The sequence below is a fragment of the Dromaius novaehollandiae genome, chromosome 23, assembly GCF_036370855.1.
Source record: "Dromaius novaehollandiae isolate bDroNov1 chromosome 23, bDroNov1.hap1, whole genome shotgun sequence".
In the NCBI taxonomy this organism is placed as follows: Eukaryota; Metazoa; Chordata; class Aves; order Casuariiformes; family Dromaiidae; genus Dromaius; species Dromaius novaehollandiae.
Window position 1 is genome coordinate 10,945,641 of NC_088120.1, and position 18,622 is coordinate 10,964,262.

Below are 18,622 nucleotides of genomic sequence, written 5' to 3' on the forward strand. Positions count from 1 at the left end.
TCTACCTTGAAGCAGGATTAGCTGAACACAGTTGGAGATTAGTGCCTAGCAATCCTTCTAAGTACTCAGTGTTATGTCTGCCAGAGGAACAAAGGCACAAAGAATCACAAGACAGACCAGGAGCAGCTACTATGTGAAAATAGAAGCATTTCACAGAAGCCCTCACAGAGCAGATGAATTAAAAGCACTAAGAGTCAAATTTTTGGACTGAACAAAACATGAGAAGAGAGACAAAGATGTAACTTTTATTGTTTATGTACAAATGACAGAGGTTTGTATTAAAAAGAGAATCCACCCAACCTCAAAGACAGCAAAGAGCAAGATGGCTTTGAGCTCAGCCTTCCCCGTATCTAAAAGCACTACACAAACTTTAAAGGGTTCCTGTTTAAAATAAAATTAGAGAAAAGGGTTAATCACCTCCTTCTCTGCTTGAGTAAGAATTCAAATGGGTTGTTCCACAAAATGAAGAACCTTCTTCTCTATATGGATTAAACCAAACAAACCAAAAGCCAATTTATTAACTAGACACTTTGGATAAAAGAAAAACAAAAAACAAAATGAAAACCACACAGCTAAATAGCAGTATCAAAAGTAACCTAACAGTCTTACAACGTGGATGGGACATATTGAATCATACCCCAGTTCCAGTGGAAAAGGAAATATCTCTCCATGGTTATTACAGATGACAGGGGTGTCAGCAGCAAGATCAGCCAATTGAAGGAAATTCCCGACTGAGCTGGAAGCACAGAATACTCAGGAACCCAAGACTACTACTACTACACCTTAGTCTTCCTGCAACCCAGGTGATTTGAAAATGATGCAAAGTACATGGTCCGAGACTATTTCTCCCCCCATCTGAGTTCTTTAGAGTGAACCACTCCCATCTGCAGACACTTGGCCAGAGAGCTGCCATCACACTCATTCAGTCGACTGGCATTTTTTTCTCAGTGGGGATTCGTGTAGACCTAAATCCCGGAAGCTTCAGCGCTGATGAGTCTAGTAGTCCTGCAGCGAAAGGAAAGGACAGGCACGTTAACACCCTTCTCCTTCCAACTCTGCTTGCAGAGCTGGGATTCTCAGTCTTCTCTCATTTCTACGTACCATTAGTTGCAGGCAAAACAGAAAAGAGATTTTTTTTTTTCCTTGTAGCTTAACATTTTAAAGAAAGACCCTTCAAAACCTTAGCTCAGGAATGCATCATCCGAAACCAGACACTTTCAAGATTCCAGATCATGACAAGAAAGAAGAACACAAAACAGCTTTTTTCACAAAAAAGTGCAGGGGGCTTCTAACTGTCACCTAGCTTCATAACAAGCCTACCTGGGCTTATTTATTGCTAAATCCACGAGACAATGCTTATTTCATACCAAGATATTCCTCAAACATGAGAATAACTTAAATTACAGCAGAAGCGGGCTTTTTAAGATTAGGAGTCAGTCAGCCACTCAAGTGTATGGATGAGCAATGAAAACAATGACAGAGCACTGATACTTACGGCTCTTGGCTTTTTGTTTAACTTGAGATCAATCCTGTGGTTGGAAAGATAAGAGAAACGTCCATTTCAATACATTAAACCAACACTGGAGTTCAAAGAACCAGCTACTGCATATGGCACAGGCTACAACAAAGACTATTTGGTTAATTCAATCCACATTCTCAATTCAGCTGAGCCAAATCACTGTCCCAATATTACTGGACAAGGAGCAGCAAGGAGAAAGAGAGTGGATTCTTTATTCTTTGCCAAAATGCATATTCCGCCCACTCAAAAAAAAGAGTCAACAAAGGTTCATAATAAAAATCACAGGGAAGTTATGCAGCAAAAAAGAAATAAGGTTAAGTATGCATGCTCTATGTTAATTTGTTAGATGTGTAACTATGCCATAGGTAATTATTCAGACATAGTGGTAATGGTTATTTACTTGGAGTAGAGATAGATAGAAGTTTGAGCTGACAGAGATTATAGAAGTCAAGGATACTGAGTTTATTACATTTTTCCAGAAGGAAATATCCAAATCTACACTAATCTCCTTATGAAGCAAAGCCAGAAGAATCAGAATTTAACTAAGTTTTTAAGTTAAAAAGTTTATCTATTTAAAAATGGAATAGAGAGGTAAAGAAGAGTGAAGTTAATTTAATTTTGCTAAAGTTATTAAATAAAATGTTACCTCCATCACGCTTTTCTGTTTTTAAAAAAAACTTCCCAGCCTAACCTAATATACATACCTACAATTAAACAGATAAACTATGGGTTAGAAAGGTCTCAAAAGGCACATTGGTGTCTACACACTAACAACACAGCACAAGTACTAATTCAAGTCAAACTTACTCAAAGTCATAATCAAACATGCCAGACGGGCTGAGGGGCAGCATTTGAAAGGAAGAAAGCAATAGAAATTAATATACTAATGAATTAAATAAATTAGTTGATTAGCCACCCTAGCAAGATTACTTAAAAAAAATAAATAAAGCCAGTGTTCAAATGCCATAAAGTTCTTAAAATATCTTAACCAGAATTGGGCACAAAAAGCACTCCAGATTTGGCAATCCAGAGCTCCCCTCCCCAATTTGATTTCTGGGGGAAAAAAAAAAAAGGTGTTAAAACAGAGGCAGAGTGGTTTTATGGAGGGAATTTTATGTGCAGAAAAAGGAAGCTATCAAGTACTTGAAAGTGCACACTAGCTCACAGGCAGAGGAAAAAAAATGATTTGCTTGCAAAAACAAACAAATGGGTGGTCAGAAAGCAGTGGCTTTGTCTAGATTATTATGGCAAAGCAAAGCTTGTTCAGGCAGATAGGTGGAGACAACCATAAAACTATGTGGCTAACTACGCATTCAAATATTCTCATAATGCACGTGCGCGCGCGCACACACACACACACACACACACACACACTCTCACACTCACTTTGTTTAGAAAGCAAAAAAGATAACATGGTGAATTGGCTGAATCTAATTACAGTTCAGTTGTTCAGTTACATTCCCGCAGGTTGTCTTAGCATTCACACTGACTCAACAGCACTGTCTTTAGAAACAGTTCTTCCTGAAAGCTGACCACTGTATTTGCTAGAAAGGACTTATCGTCATCAAAACGTCTGTAACTCAGTAGCTTTTCAGCACTGAATTTCTAAGAGGAAGCAGTAGTGTTTCCTCCTGAAATTTTTGGCCATTAAAGTAGCTGAACACACAGAAAAATAATCATCTTGGCCTTTCTGCAGTCCCAGAGGGAACTGAGGATGACTTCCACAAGAACACTCTAACTTCCATCTGATTCCCTGCTTTTAACTAGAAACAAAACTGCATACTCAGAGAGAGTTCTGCCCACTCTGGAGCCAACTTTCAGCGCTGCTGCTTGGTCGTGTGTCAAGTAGAAAAACCTAAACTATTCCCAATAGAGTCGGTGCACCTTCAAGGCGTCCGTTCCCAGCACCTTCCAATTCTTCAGGACTAGGCAGAGCAGAACCCAACTTTATGCAAGCAAATGGAAGAGCTTCTGAACAAGAACTGCCATAAAGGGAACCTCCAAAATTTCTCCCCCTGCCCCCATTACATGACATTCAAGGAACAGACACACAGGTCTGTTTCTAAAGAGCACTCCAGACTGCAAAGCATTTTAAAGTACTTAGTTATACTGTCAGTAGATGAGGACTGTTTTTTTTCACCTAGATATACTCAAAAATTCTGTGGTATTTTTTGCTGAAATTTAGGGGATAGTCAGTAAGAGCAGTCACAATTTTAACAGTTTTTATTAAAGACAAACTTGGTTACCTTCATTATCTGGCCATGCTAAGCATTACAGAATAGTCAGTTATTAATTGCAAAAGCCTTTCGATAATTTAGATTTGTCTGATGCATCTCTTAGCATGAAAATAATTGCCATACCAGATCAGATCAAGGCTCCTCATGTCCAATATTTTGTCTCCAACAGTAGCCAGCATCAGCTGCTTCAGTGGAAGGAATGTACAAGAAACCCCAAAGTAACATAACCTTTCAGTAGGGTAGTTTCTTCCTAACTCCTGTTGCCAAAGTTTGGGTTATGTAATGGAGCAAAAGAATGTATATTATTTACAGAATTTGTAACAGCTGCAGTGAATTGGTTGGTTTGTTGCCCATATATGCATTTAGTAGAATAATTTCTGATTTGTTTGAAAAAAACAATGTTTTTCTGAAGTACAGCAGAAGAAAAATCTGTAAAACTGAACTTGCTTACAGAGGTATTTTTGTGTTACCCCTGAACTTCTTTCCAATTATCTACAGGCAAAAAGAAAAAAAAAAGTTTTAAATGGCTTGGGATTCCTAGTTTATGAGGAATCAAAGAAGACATCCAATATTTTAGGATGATTGCCCAATTAAGACTGTAGGAAGAAAATCCTGATCTAAGAATTAAAGACATGCTAATGACTCAAAACCTAATTAAGGAGAAAAGGCAGTTAAACAGTTTGCAAGCACTTTACCTACCTCTGTATCTCCCAAATGAATTTTCCCCCAGCAGTCTTAGTGAATTTTTACCACTGCTCTTTAAAACATTTCTCTCTCCTGCAATTGTATGGAAGGTTCCCTCAGAGCGGGAAACGTGTCCATACACAGAGCCAACAAGCTCCAGGTAGAAGGAATGTTTGATTTTTTTTGATCTCCTTCACTTCTAATAATCTTTAGGTATCAGTTACAGCAATCATTTCCAGAGAGGCACAGTTTTAAAGCAAGTCTCTGTCTCTTCTTTCCAAAAATACCCATTTCCAGGTATCTCTGTTTCTAAGGGCATATCCCCACAGCACATTATCATACTCTTTAGAAATTCTTGAGCTAGCTCTTATTGTAGGGTGCTGAGACAAGGTAAGAAGTAGATTATGTTAGGCCAGGGGGAATGCCACTGTAAAACAGATTATTTCTGATGCCCAAGCCATCAGCCTGCTAGGCTGTACCACACCTTACAGGCACACCTTAAGGTTTTTGACAAACAAAGCAACTCTCATAAGCTAAAGGGAAAGCGACTCATTTTGAGACAACAAACAGAAAGGGTTTGGAGTGGATATCTCAGTGAAAATATTGAGAGTGTCCATAATGCCCCAAACATTCTGATTTGCTTTTACATCCTCCTTCCCCAAAGAAAGTACTGATAGTCCTACGTTACTGAGTTCTGCAGAAACCAACAAGCGAGCATGGGAAGCTAAGCCCCTTATCTTCCTCGACGGGAGGGAAAACAGTTTTATTCTCCTTGATAGACAGGAGAGTTGAAAAGGCCCAGTCACAAGTCTAGCTGTATCAGAGCTGGAATTAGTACCTGTGCGGACGGCTTGCTTTAGCTACTTTAGCATGCCTTCCCCTCCTTGATGCAATGGGAGCAAGGGGATCCTGATGAATACTACGGGGTGCATACAACTTAAAAACAAGAGAAATTACCAGAACAAAGAGGTAGCCTGAGCTGCTCATTACTCTAGCAAATTACTAGTTCCTTTTACATAATAAGGTCAATTCAACAACAACTAGCCACTCAGGAGGCATGACAAGAAGGCTGCTGGTACCACTAACCTGTGTCGATTTTTGTTCTTCCTTTTTTTGTGGCTGCTGTGGTGGCTGCCAGAGGAAGTAGAGGAAGCAGCTTTCTGGGGTTTCACCCCCTGCACAGATCCATCCAGCTCTTCAGCATCCTCCTGGTTAGGCTCATTCTCTTGATTGTGGAAGTCTGGAGAAGTGTCACTCTCTGTCCCACTGCCTGGCTCCCCTACAGCACGACAAACACAGAGGAGCACGATGGTTACTTCCTCGCAGCTCACATCCCAGGCCTGGCGAATCTCCGAACCCACAGTGAGCCCTGAGCAAACGGAGCAACCTCTGGCAAAGATGCATAGGGCAGCAAGGGCGTGCTGAGCCATACGACACCAAGAGGCAAATAAGACAATATAGACTGGCAAATAAGACTGAAAAATATATCTGAAGTACAGCAAGCTACCTCCTCAGTGACTGAGGCACACTAGAATTGCATCTGATTTGATATTAATTGCAAAAATGTTTTTTAAAAAATCTGAACATAAATGGCTAATATTCTCAAAGCACTAGGGAAAAAAAAAAACTATGAGAACTGAAGTTTTCAGCTCCAAGCACCGGAAACCCCGCACTGCTCTCTGATCAACACATAATGGTTTCAAAGTCACAGTGAGAGCAAGACTGACTCAGGAGAGAGCTAAACAGAGCTCGCAACAGACTGCAGGTTATCTGCATGTGGAGCACTCAACTTCTCCCATAATCACAACTTACTGAAAGACATGCAAACAAAAAATGCATTGCTTCAGCTCCTCTAGACTCTTTCTCCAAAAAGCATCAAATCCATTTAAATACACTTTATACACAACGACTCCTTGAAACATATACTAAAGATAAAGTCTTATTCAAGAAAGGAAGCTCAACTTTACTTGTAATTTTTCTCATAGGGCCACTTTCTTGACTTTTATAGCTAGAGCATATGTTGGGAGTACTCTGAAGCTCATCTGAGAGGACCAGGTGCCGGTCCCCAAAAGGGGAGCGCTCTACTGGAATGGCAAGTACACAGCAGATCCAGAAGTTTACTTCTTTCCAAATTAGTTGTGTTCAGAGCAAAATGAAGAAGTGACTTACGCTTCTCAATGAGCTGGTCTTGAACTCCAGCTAACGCACTGACCGCCTAGAAAATCAAAAGGGACTTAATGAAAGCAGCAATTCACCTACTTGTTTTCAAACATCAAAAAAAAGGGAAATCACTTCACAGAAGAAGACACCCCAGGCCTTTGCTTCAAAGAACTTACGACCCAGGACCAACATGGTGCAACAAAAGTGGGAGTTAGGAGCAAAAAGAAAGAGACAAAGCGGACAGCAGTAACAGAAGTATATGGTATGGGTGTTTCTTGACTGCGGTTACCTTTCACCTCTCCAGACACTAGGAAAAAGAGTTTTCTGAAAAAGATTGCAACACGGAAGTTAGGATGGTGGGGAGGGGAGGAGATAAAAACATGCACAGCAGCTTAAAGGGAAAAGTGGTCCTGCGGCAGCTGCAGCATCCACCACGATACCTCCTACAATACCAGGGTGATCTCTGTACTAAGCGTGGGGATGGGAACGGCCATACTGGGCTTTGCTCCTGGTTAAGCCACCGCCAAGCTGAGCAAATGCCAGGCAGCGTGGGGCAGCGAGGCTGGGCGAGTCCTGCCTTGGGGCTGGTGAGACTAGGGGTCCCTCGGGGCAGCAAGGCCGGGTGATTCCGGCCTTGGGGCTGGTGAGACAGGGGAGGTTGCCTCGGGGCGGTGAGGCAAGGCAATTCCCTTGGGGCTGGCGAGACTGGGCAATTCGCTGTGATCCGCCTCGGAGGTGGTGGGCGTGAGGGGGCCCATGGCGCGGCGCAGCACTCACCGCGGCCGAGGTGACCGAGGACTTGCTGAAGAGCCGCTCGGCCTCCTTGAACTTGCGGTTCCTCCGGTCATTTTTGCTGTTGGAGTTTCTGAAAGAGAGAGCGCAGCGGTGGCATGGCGGGGGCCCGGCGGGGCGGGCCGGGCCGGGCCGGGCCGTGCGGGTGGCACTCACTTCTGGTTGGTGAGGTAGCGGTCCCAGCCGCGGATGATGTTCCCGTACATCTGCGTGTCCTCCAGGTAGCTGCCCTCGAAGGCGTAGATCTGCCGCTCCAGGTTGGCCAGCGTCTCCTGCCGGGCACAAGCACGGGGCATGGAGCGGGCCCGGCCCCGCCGCCTCCCCCCCGCCGCCGCCGCCGCCGCCGCCGCCCCGGCCCCGCCGCTCACCGCCAGCTCCTGCTTGCGCTTCACCAGCTCGGCGAGCTCGCGGCGGGTGTCGGGGATCTGCGGGGGGCCGCCGGCCTTGGCGTGCAGCGCGGCCATGGCGGCGGCCTGCGCGGGGCGGGCGGGCGGGAGGCGGCTGCGCTGCCGGAGCGGGCCGCCGGGGGCAGCGCTGAGGCCCGGCCCACGGCAGCGGCACCAGCACCGGCAGCGGCAGCGGCACCGACCCCGCCCGCGCGGCCCGGCACCCAGCGGAACGCGGCCCCCGCGCCCGCGCCGCCCGGACCGGACCGGACCGGAAGTGCACGGAGCGGCCGGACCGGTACGGCCCGGAACACCGCCCCCCGCGGCCCGGAACGGAACGGCCCGGAACGCCGCCCCCGCGCCCGCGCCGCCCGGAGCGGCCCGGAAGGGGACGGACCGCCCCCGCCCGCGCGGACCCACGGCCCGGCCCGGCCCGGCCCCGCCCCACGGGGCTGCACCGCCGAGCGAAGCGGCGCGAACGGCCCTCAGACAGCGCCCACAGGGAAGAGGTTTGACTCCGCTCGGTGAAAACCGCCGGCAGGTACCGCTGAGGCCCAGGCGGGGCGAGAACCAGAGCGTCTCGGGACCTGGTGCCGGGAGACACGACACAAAGCGAGGCGATAAATCGCGAGGCCCTTAGTTTGTGTTGCGTCATTTCCAGAAGAGGCGCTTTGGTCTTCACCCCCCTCGGTGCCGGGGCACCACGGGGCTCTGAATTCCAGCAGGAGCAGCCTGGTTTCCCACAAACAATAAAAATGGTACAGCCAAATCAAGATCATAATTGTGCTATTATACACAATCAGGTTTGAAATGATTAATTCACAACATAGGTACAGTACATAGCAGTCACTTCCATTTTTCCAGCCCAAGGACTGAACAGGAAACAGCTTGAAACTAGCTAAGACCACTTCCTAAAAGTCACAGCTCAGCAGCACTGCTAGGAAGTGCACAAAAATTGAACAAATCTGAAAGTCGCATTTGGGTAAGACAGTGCTCTGTCACCCTTTTACATTACAGCTATACACATTCCACCTCCATGCCTCCCCCTTGTGAAAAAATAACCCACTGAAAACAGGTCATTGTAACATTTACTGAAATAGCTCCACACCCTTGATCAAACTTTTTTTAAGCTAGGTTCAAGCCTCTGTTAGTAGGTTAGTCTAAATCGCGTTGCTTACATGCTCTGAAGTAAATGGGACTCCATGCGCTACTTTGCCCCTTTTGTGATACCGATCAGCTTTGGCTTAAACCACACAGGTATTTCGTACTTCTCAGGTGAACGTGTCTGCACTCAAGAGCGTTCACCTGACCACTGCGATGAGCGAGCAAGGGTAGACTCAGGTTCATCCCACCCCTCCAAACTCACAGCATCTGAAGCATGCAAATCATATAATCCTTTTTTTTTTTTGAATTTCTTTGGTGTCTTTAAAACCCAAATACAAGTATTTTGATTACATGCACTGTCATACAAGAGACACAGGAGCACCAGCAACTGATGCCTTTGGGTGCTGCAGGGAAAACGTGAGAGGTGGTGCCTAGTCCGACAGGTGAAGGGGTACTCGGTGCTGGGTTACACATAGTGCAAACACGTGCACCACAGTTTTCAAGTGTACAGACACAGCATCTGCCAGTGAGGCAGTTCCAGTAATACCATTTGTAACAAGGTAACAGACGTCATTATGTCTACCTAGTCCTGCTTTTGCTAAAGGATAATGCTTCCGTAACAAGTTCTATTAGTTATTGCAGATGAAATAGATTTAACAAGAATTCTTCTAACTGCTGAGCCTCTCTTTGCTGAGCATAACAACTGCAATAATTTATACCTTCGGTATCAGCATCTCTCCCTCATCTTTGCGAGTTTCTCAAAAAAAAATATAGTGCATCTATGTCAGGTAATATAAAGGGAGAAAGGGACACTAGAAAAATATTACAACTAAAATTAATTAGGGCTAAATTTACAAAGTCTTTATTTAAAAATCCCTAGAGCATATATAAATGAGACCCTCTTATTCAAAACACATCCTTCTACCTACTGTTTGAAAACCCTACATTGATGTCCCATATTTACACCACAAACATTTCCCTCTGTGTATACAATGTAACATTTGTATATACAAAGTATACACACAGCATGTATGAATAGCATAGGTGACCACAGAACAAACATCTAGGCAAAGTTAGTAAACCAAGTGAAAAATGTTACCTTTCTTTTATCATAAAGCAAAGTGCAGGAAGGAGACATCCAAAAATATGCAAGATGTAAGTACTTTCATTAAGTAGATTTTTTCCCCCCTCCTAAAGCATGTTTTCTTTTACAGGAGAAAACAAGAATACTTCAAACAAATGACAGTATAAGTTTTTATATAAAGAAAACTTAAATAGTGCAAACTCTGTTGAAAACATGTCATCACATAGCAGGTATCTACATGTAATAGAAACAAGGAGAAATTATTTATCGGGCTGTGGTGTTATCAAAAAAAAAAAAGGACTCAGCTTCAGAACTGGATATTCAACATCCAATAACAATTTCAGTATCTGGTTTTAACATATACTGGGCATATACTGACTCAGACCTCAACCCCCAAAACCATAGTATCATAACCTGAAGTCCTAGGAAGCATTTCCTTTCATTTAAAACTATAATACCTGTAAATTCCAAGGTATTCTGGTAAAATGCCCATCCCTGAAAAGTTATTACAATGCAAACTAACTACCCAAAACATACAAATACAAGAGGGGCTTTGCAACATTTCTGCCTCTTTAGTAGTGAAACTTGGTAAGTTCTCCTGTCTAGATTTTCTAACAGGCATACAAATTTGGCAAATCCTACCAAATAAGATAAAATATATCAGGCTAGTTTCTACCTAATTTTTAAGTTAAGTAGCATTTTCAAAGGGTTATGACAAAACAGTTCATAAAAATAACTTTAAATATGCCCACTGTGTTTTACATCATTTACTAGAAGAGGATAGTCTTTCAACATCTGTTGAATATTTCCAGCACCACAGCTTTCACATCCAGGTGCTCTTTTTTCTTTGTCAGGGGAAACGAGCTTAGAAAAAAGCTGGATTTCCTGATAAGCAGAACTATCGAAGATGATTAAGTCCCCAAATAAACTACAAGAACAGACCAGCAACAGAAGAAGGACTTTAAGGCAATAAGAGGCATCAGTGCTTCGATGCTCCAATGTTTACATCCCAATGCATGTTCTACTGGAAAGATTTTTTTTACCCCCCAATTTCCTTCTGATCTGTTAACTGTCAGACTCTTCCTCCTTCTCCTCCTCCTCGTCATCGTCCTTTGTGTTTGCCTCGGATTTATCTGAAGATTCATGGAGAAGAACATATTCCCTGCTACTGAACCCAAATTTCAACACATCCTTTTCTTTCAGTTCATAGTAACGTTGAGGTTCAATCCGCTGGTTATTTAGAAAAGTACCGTTGCCAGAACCAAGGTCAATGATATAAGGCCTTACTCTGCGGCCAACTGTACCATCAGCACGGGTGTACTCCACAAGCCTGGTAAAACAAAAAGCACTATTTCAATCAGAGCACAGAAAGACATAAAATTCCCATTTATGCAGCCACTCCAAAAGCAGATGGAGTTTTCAACACATTCTGTATTTTCAGAAATTTAAGCAAGCATGATGAGAGTAAGGAGACACTCTGGATGAGATTCTGATAATCCCCGAAACTGAGATTCTGATAGACTGCAACACCTTCTAAAATTATGGTGATATAATACAGTAATTTATAAAACAGAACAGATGGCTGTTCTGTAAGAGATCAACTCTGTCTTCGGCAGCATATAACACCTGCTGCTTCAAAAGGACAGCAGCAATCTTTGTTGCAAAAAAAACAAATGAAAAGGATTCCTTGAAATACTGCCAATTACACCTGCAAGTGTTTATTCCAAATCAGATATACATCAAATTCTGGATTTAATCCTACTATGTTATTTGTCTTACAACAAGACTGCTTGTGGTTAAATGGGAGAAGCTACAGGTATTTTTGATTACTGCTAAGAGAATGTACAGCAGCCATATGTAAATTCCAGCTCTCTCTGATGTGGAACACTTATAGCAAACTAATACTTCTAAACTCTGCATTTTTTTTTTTTTTTAAAAACTACAAGTGTCTGAATAAACCCGTTTTACCAGCAGGCACAGAGAATACTACTTACCGATACTGAAAGACAGCATGTTGCTTTGAGCAGGAGGGATGGTCGATAGGAATATCTGCTATTCTGCGATGCCTGCCCAGGAGGTAAGCGCTCTGTCTGTGAATGTACATGACTGGGAGAAACTCATCGTTTTTAAAAGGATAGAGGCGCCACCGTTTCTTTGGAATCCGAGCTTCCGGGGGCTCGCTGTACTTAATCACGACACCTCGGAAAGTGTTGGCATCCTCCAGAAGCGCACCAGACAGTTCAAAACTTGGCTTTTCTTTTTTTACAGTATCTTTAGGTTTATTATCAGATTGCCCGAGTTCTGGATTCTGGTTAATACCACTCGCTTCATTCTTTTGCCGATGCTCTCGTCTTCTCTCATTATAAAATTCCCTCTCTGCTTGCTGCTCACGGATGTTCTGAACATCCCTTTCTCGCTCATGGCCTCGGCCTCCAGGCCTTTCATTAGCATTTTTCCTTCTGTCTGAGTGATCTCTGTGTCTATCTCTCTCACCACTTCTATCTCGCCTGTGTTCTTGTTCTGATGGGTTTCTCTGCTTTCGTTCCTCATTTCCTCTATGAGGATGATCATCTCGTTCCTGTAACGAATAATCTCTTATAGTAATCTACTTAGAACAAAAGAGCAGGGAATCTACTTTAAAGAAAAACAAAATCACAGTCTAACGTGAAGAACAAGGGCTCAGATGCCTTGTGTATTGATCTAACACAAAGCAGTAGAAAGCTATTTCCTTGCTGAACTATTTGGAATCCTACTATTACAATGAGTAACACAAGTTCAAAAGACAGAGAGAGACATGCCATTCTTCCACAAAGTAGGATGCTAGAAGAGACAGCTGAAAGCTAACAGGGCTTGTACTTGACTTCCAGATATCAACAGTACTCCGGGCACAGGAGGCAGCTTGCAAGAACATTCTGCACAAGTGACAGAAGCTGGATTCACAACAAACCCATGAGAACGCTCAGTTGCTTAGGACAGAGCTTGAAGTGGATACTGACGGATATTAACCCACTAAATCTTTTTTCCCCCCCTCCTTAAGATTACACGTTACAACAACTAAGAGAAGGTAAGGCGGGACTTATTTTTCGTACCTTCCGCAGGTGAATTTTGCGGGAGCAGGCTTTCTGTGAAGCAATGCAGTGCACAGGGCCCTAGCAACGCGTCCCCGAGAGCGCCAGCCACGTGGACCCGCGGCAGGGTCGGGCCCGCACGGTGACACCGGGGCGATTTACCTGCTTGACTTTGACCGCGACGTGATGGGGGCTCCGGCTCCTCCTGCTCCGCGGGGACTTGCTCCTCCGGCCCGACGCCTTCTCCTTCCTTTTGGGCGATCTTTAAAGACAGCGAGAGGGGGGTGAGCGCGCGGGAGCACGGCCGGAGGCCGGGGCCGGGCGCGGCGCCGCCGGGGCGGCCCTACCTGCTGCTCCTGCCGCGGCCGCCCCGGTGCGGTCCGGCCGGGCCCCGCCGCTCCTCGGCCGGCGGCGACTGACTGCCCCGCGCGGAGCGGGGGCGGGAGCCGGAGCGCCGCGGACTCCGCTTCTCAGCCTTCACCGCCGCCCGCCGCCGCCGCTCCCGCCGCCGCTCGGCCCCCGCCACCTCCATGGCGCCGCCGCCGCGGGAAGGGAAGTGCGCGCCGCTTCCGGCCCGCGCGCCGCCACCCGGAAGTACTTAGGCCGTGGGGGGGGGGGGGGGGAGACGGCCCCGCATCGCCCGCTCCCGCGCGTGCGCGCAGCGCGGCGGCCTCCCGCGCACGCGCAGAGCGCCCGCCCCGCCCCCGGCGAGGCGCGGTCGCCATGGCGACGGCGGCGCGCGGCGAGCGGCCGCCATGATCCCGCCGCCGGACTCGCTGCTGCGCTACGACCCGCCGGTGCTGATCAGCCGCCGCGCGGAGCGGCGCGGGCCCCGGGCGGGCGGCGGCGGCGGTGGCGGTGGCAGCGCCTCGGCCCCGCCTCCGCGGCCGCCCAAGGGGGCGCTGCCGCCGCCGCGGCCCGGCACGGCCGCCGAGCCCGCGCAGCCGGCGCGGGAGGTGCTGAACGCCATCCTGCCGCCGCGGTGAGGGGCGGCGGGCGGCGGCGGGCGGGCCGCGGCTCGGCGCCGCCCTGACGGCCGTGCTTTCCGGTGCAGGGAGTGGGCGGAGGACGGCCGGCTCTGGGTGCAGGAGGTGTCGGGCGCCCCCAGCACCCGCGCCGACGTGGTGCGCCTGCAGGAGCAGCTCGACCTGCGGCTGCAGCAGCGGCAGGCGCGGGAGACCGGCATCTGCCCCGTGCGCCGCGAGCTCTACTCGCAGTGCTTCGGTACGCGGCCGCCGCCGCCGGGACACCGCCGCCCCCGGGGCCCCCCGCCCTCGCCCGGGGTCGGAGAGCCCCCGGGAAAGGCCCGCGAGCTCCCGGGGGGGGGTTTGCTCTGGGGCCTTTCCTCGGTCCGTGCCGCTGCGCTTCCAGTGCTCCGTGCCCTTGTCCTTACCATAACTTACCACAAACTGCTCCGTGCCCCGTCCTTACCATAATGTACCAGCAAACTGCTTCCTGCCCCTGTCCTTACCACAGTTTACCACGGACTGCTCCGTGCCCCTCCTTTCTTCTGCTAGCTGTACCCACAACGTAACAGTAAAACAGAAATCGTGACCATCTCCAGTAAATCCACAGCGCTCTTGTGCTGCAGAGGATGGGTAAAAGCAACGAGCTGTGGACCCCGCAGGTATCCAGCCTTCCCAAACAAATGTAGTGACTGCCTTAACTGTCTTTTTGTACCTGTCGTTTAAAGATGAATTGATCCGCGAAACGACGATTAACTGTGCAGAGCGAGGGCTGTTGCTGCTTCGAGTCCGGGACGAAATCCAAATGACAATTGCTGCTTATCAGACTCTGTATGAGAGCAGCGTTGCCTTTGGCATGCGGAAGGCGCTACAAGCTGAGCAAGGCAAATCTGACATGGAGAAAAGAGTAAGCTGGGCTGTTAACCTCATAAGGTAGCTTTCTGCATATGATACAGCGTAAGGATTTTACATACATTTTATATAAAATCAGTTACTCCTACTTCCACTGGATGGCAGTAAAGATCATCAAACTACTTACCTTACTGTTTCTGTAGGGCTTAACCGTAGTCCATAAATTTATCTGTTATACCTCTAGTACTGTACAACATACAATTTGATCCTATCTTAATTGGAAATTGCTTATTAACAAAGCAAATTTGAGAGATCTATACTCTTTTCCAAGATTGCAGAGCTAGAAGAAGAAAAGCGGGAGTTGGAAAAGCAAGTGAATGAACAGAAAGCTAAATGTGAAGCTATTGAAAAACGTGAAAATGAAAGGCGACAGACAGAGGAAAAGAAACACACTGAAGAGGTCCAGTTCCTGAAACGAACAAATCAGCAGCTAAAGGTTAGTAAAGACTGATTCCAAACACTGGTGGGAAAACCTCTCCTTTTGTGAATAATAAGATGTAAAAAAACTTTTTCCTTATTTTTTTTTCAGTAGTTGCATTTATGATACATTTGTAGTAATGTCCTGCCTTCTTTAAATTCTCAATGAAATGGGGAAAATGTGTTTCTGCAGGCTTTACTTCCTTGCTCTGTCAGTAATTTTCCAAACCCAGATAGAAAGGTCAACTAAAAAAAATGCACAAGATTAGTCTATGACTTACATCCTTAAAACATGTATTTGGTTATTTTATTCTCATCTCTGTGGGAGAAGTAGCATTCTCTTTCTTCCCTTATGGATGCTAGTCCTCATCATAAGGCATCACTTATTTGGTGTACAGTGGGCAGACTCTACTGTAGCAGATTTTAATTAATGCTATTTGACCTAGACACCAAATGTGGAATTATCAATTGTTGATCTCCTCTTTGTATTTATGGATCAGAGGCACCCCTGCAATGTGTTCGAAGAGCTCCTGAATAGATGCATTTGTTACAAATCTAAAGACTGTGAACTTGTAGTACAGTCCAGAATAGTTAAAAGAGAACCAGGTGTGCATTTGTAGTATGGATTTAATTTATTATATATTCTTCTAATAAAACTCTTTAGCTGTAGGGTCAAATCCCCCAGGGAAACTTGGTGGCACTGTCATCATATTTTCTCAAAAATTCCAGTCTCCATCTCACATAACACAGCTACAGGCGATAGCAAAGCTTAAGGGCAAGCACACACTATTGACTGGGTTTCTAAGTTGCTAAAGTTTTAAAGTGTGATTACTATATTGTAGGTAAAAGTATTTGTCCTATTCACCTGTTGGTTGCTAACATGCTGTCATGGAGAATGGTGATGCAATTTGTCCTATTGTGCTCTTGACTGGATCACTGAAACTGATTTGCATAGGACAGGAGTAACTTTGTGCATGCTACTATTTCTTCAGCAGCCAAGACACCTTCAGTTTGACAAAAGCAGATTTCTTTGCTGTTGGGGGAAAAAAATAAATCAGCTTTTGAGTAAAGAAAAAATGTAATCAGAAACAATCTTTAACCTGTCTAGAAATTTACTTTACACTCACCTGCTTTCCTCATCTTTAACATTCTTAGTTTTTCTTATCTAAACCATTAACATCTTCAGGCTATCTTGAACTGTTTTAGGACATAAAGTGAAGTAACTGTTAGATTAAAGATGTGTTGCCACTGAATCTGTGTTTCTTCTTTGAACTAGAAATATTTTAACAGCTGTATATATACACCACTGTTGTAGTTTATGTTGATGGCAGCTATAGAAAGAGGACAAGCTGCGAGTCCTTGAAGCTTCGTACACCAGAAGCTCCCTAAGCATTGGTAGCTCGCTGATCAATCTACTAATTGGGCATCAAGTTGTCTCAGTAACTGAAAAAACTTGCTGCTTCCAGTTCCTTTTGTCCCAGAGTCAGAGCTTGTGTTCCAAACCCCCAAGAGCCAAATATTTAATTTAGCAAACTAGGCCAGCCTGAAATCAGAGCACTCAGACCACTGTTTCAACAGCTTTTCTTTAATTTCCTTTTCAATGCTTTACATTATAAAACGAGTCTTTCATTGTATGGAACCAAGGCCAGCTCTTTTCTTCTCTCAGAATGCAACAAGTGTGCATGCCAAGAATGAAAAGTTAATTTATAAAACATGTAATAAGAAATGAAATAACCAGGGGAAAAAAACCCTGGCCTGCTTCTCTTGAAGTATTGCAGCATCCTTCAGCTCCTCGCTTTGAATATATAACAATTTATCGCTTTTCAGCAATGTGGGTTTATTTTTTAGATTGAGGCTAATTTAGCTTACTGTCTCATTTGTTTTCAGGCCCAACTTGAAGGCATCATTGCACCAAATAAGTAGTTTTCTTCTTATCCTCCTGGCAGTGCTCAAAAGAACTGTCAAAGCAAGAAGTTTGCAATTAGTGAAAAAGATCTGTCTTCAAAAAACAACCCTGAATTTTCACTTACCAGTAACTGAAGGCAGTGTAATTGTATTAATTCTCCCTTTCAATGCCATCTTAGCATTCAGCCTCTTAAATGGTGAACCTGTCTGGGACGTACCTGCTGATAATATGCTATGTGACCTTCAAAGCAATATACTAATAAACTTTTTTTTTCCCCACATGCAAGCCTCTGTGTAAAATTCTTAATTTGAAAATGTTGTATAAATTTCAACAACAATTATGAAATGTCTATAATTAATACAAAAGTGAAAAAAGTATCTTTTATATATTCATTTTAGCATCAAGTACTCAGATAGCAAAAAGGTAGGTTTGAATTCATTAAGATGTGTCATTAAGAAGCACATCTAGTTATACCGTATACAAACAATTCAAGAACCAGCTTGCTTTATTTTTATGAGTCAAATATGTTTTTGAGAGGAGACAGGAGGTTAAAACTGACCTTTGTTGCATAACATAAAATTGCTGTCCTTTTATTACTTTTTCTCAACTTAGGCCCCTTTATCATGCTATCTTATGTTCTTCACATACTACTTAACAAAGGCAGAAGCTGACCATAATCTTCACCTCTCATTGCAATCCTACTGCCCTTACTACTGCTAAGGATATATAAATTAGAGATGGAACTTGTAAGTTCCTAAGCATTGTAATAAGCAGGCATGGGCTTACAACTTCAGTTCAACAGTATGTGAGTACATGCGTTGGCAGAGGACAGAAGGCTGCTGTGAAACATTCTTTTAGTGTCCGTATGCCTGGTAATAGGAACACTGTTCAACACTTCAAAATTAAATAAAATAGGATATTTTTTAGGATTAATATTATATAGTTGTCACATTCACTATTAATCAAATTACAGGTAGTTTTTGGACAGAGGATGTTTCCTGTGAGTATGTGTAAGTTGGTGTTAATTGTACATCAAAAGCCTTTGTCAAAATAGTAAGCTCAGATGAGCAATACTAGAAGTCCTTTATGTGCTTAACAATTAAGATTGAAACAAAGAAGTATGATGCCACTCCAAGCATCATTTCACAACAGAAGCAAATGAAGTCTTTCCTTGAGGTACCTGTATAACTAGCTGGTTATATACATACAAAGCAGACATTGGGAAGATGATTCTCTACAGTCATATGAACAACTCAGTAAACGCTACTTTTCAGGGAAGGAGAAAAAAAAAAAAAAAAAAAAAAGAAAAGATCTGAACAGCCTCATTACCCTGTCTGCTGAAGAGTATCTCAGGTTGTTTTGGCAATGCAATGTATGTTGACCTTAGA

The 18,622-nt window shown here is 44.8% G+C and overlaps 3 protein-coding genes across 7 annotated transcripts; 1 reads left to right on the plus strand and 2 right to left on the minus strand.

Moving 5' to 3' along the window:
• Positions 1–229: 229 nt before the first annotated feature.
• On the minus strand, positions 230–8,185 carry MEAF6 (MYST/Esa1 associated factor 6). 5 transcript variants are annotated; one of them, XR_010392709.1, is made up of 8 exons: positions 7,761–8,183; positions 7,549–7,664; positions 7,378–7,465; positions 6,610–6,655; positions 5,527–5,719; positions 2,166–2,223; positions 1,496–1,529; positions 230–1,005 (listed from the first exon to the last, which is right to left on the minus strand). XR_010392709.1 is itself a non-coding variant. In XM_064525265.1 (8 exons), the coding sequence occupies exons 1-8, from the start codon at positions 7,854–7,856 to the stop codon at positions 997–999; spliced, it is 612 nt and encodes a 203-aa protein (XP_064381335.1). In that variant the 5' UTR covers positions 7,857–8,184; the 3' UTR covers positions 230–996. The 5 variants fall into 5 exon arrangements, 4 of the variants coding, with proteins under 4 accessions (XP_064381335.1, XP_064381336.1, XP_064381337.1 ...); XM_064525265.1 differs by lacking the exon at positions 2,166–2,223 and adding an exon at positions 2,327–2,356 and having other exon boundaries at positions 7,761–8,184; XM_064525266.1 differs by lacking the exon at positions 2,166–2,223 and having other exon boundaries at positions 7,761–8,181.
• A 1,536-nt stretch (positions 8,186–9,721) lies between these two features.
• Positions 9,722–13,639, minus strand: SNIP1 (Smad nuclear interacting protein 1). Its single transcript, XM_064525263.1, has 4 exons — positions 13,382–13,639; positions 13,197–13,296; positions 11,961–12,544; positions 9,722–11,296 (listed from the first exon to the last, which is right to left on the minus strand). The coding sequence occupies exons 1-4, from the start codon at positions 13,564–13,566 to the stop codon at positions 11,032–11,034; spliced, it is 1,134 nt and encodes a 377-aa protein (XP_064381333.1). The 5' UTR covers positions 13,567–13,639; the 3' UTR covers positions 9,722–11,031.
• An 87-nt stretch (positions 13,640–13,726) lies between these two features.
• Positions 13,727–17,512, plus strand: DNALI1 (dynein axonemal light intermediate chain 1). The gene is made up of 5 exons (XM_064525268.1): positions 13,727–14,016; positions 14,089–14,258; positions 14,728–14,906; positions 15,183–15,347; positions 17,216–17,512. The coding sequence occupies exons 1-5, from the start codon at positions 13,790–13,792 to the stop codon at positions 17,249–17,251; spliced, it is 777 nt and encodes a 258-aa protein (XP_064381338.1). The 5' UTR covers positions 13,727–13,789; the 3' UTR covers positions 17,252–17,512.
• Positions 17,513–18,622: the final 1,110 nt, after the last annotated feature.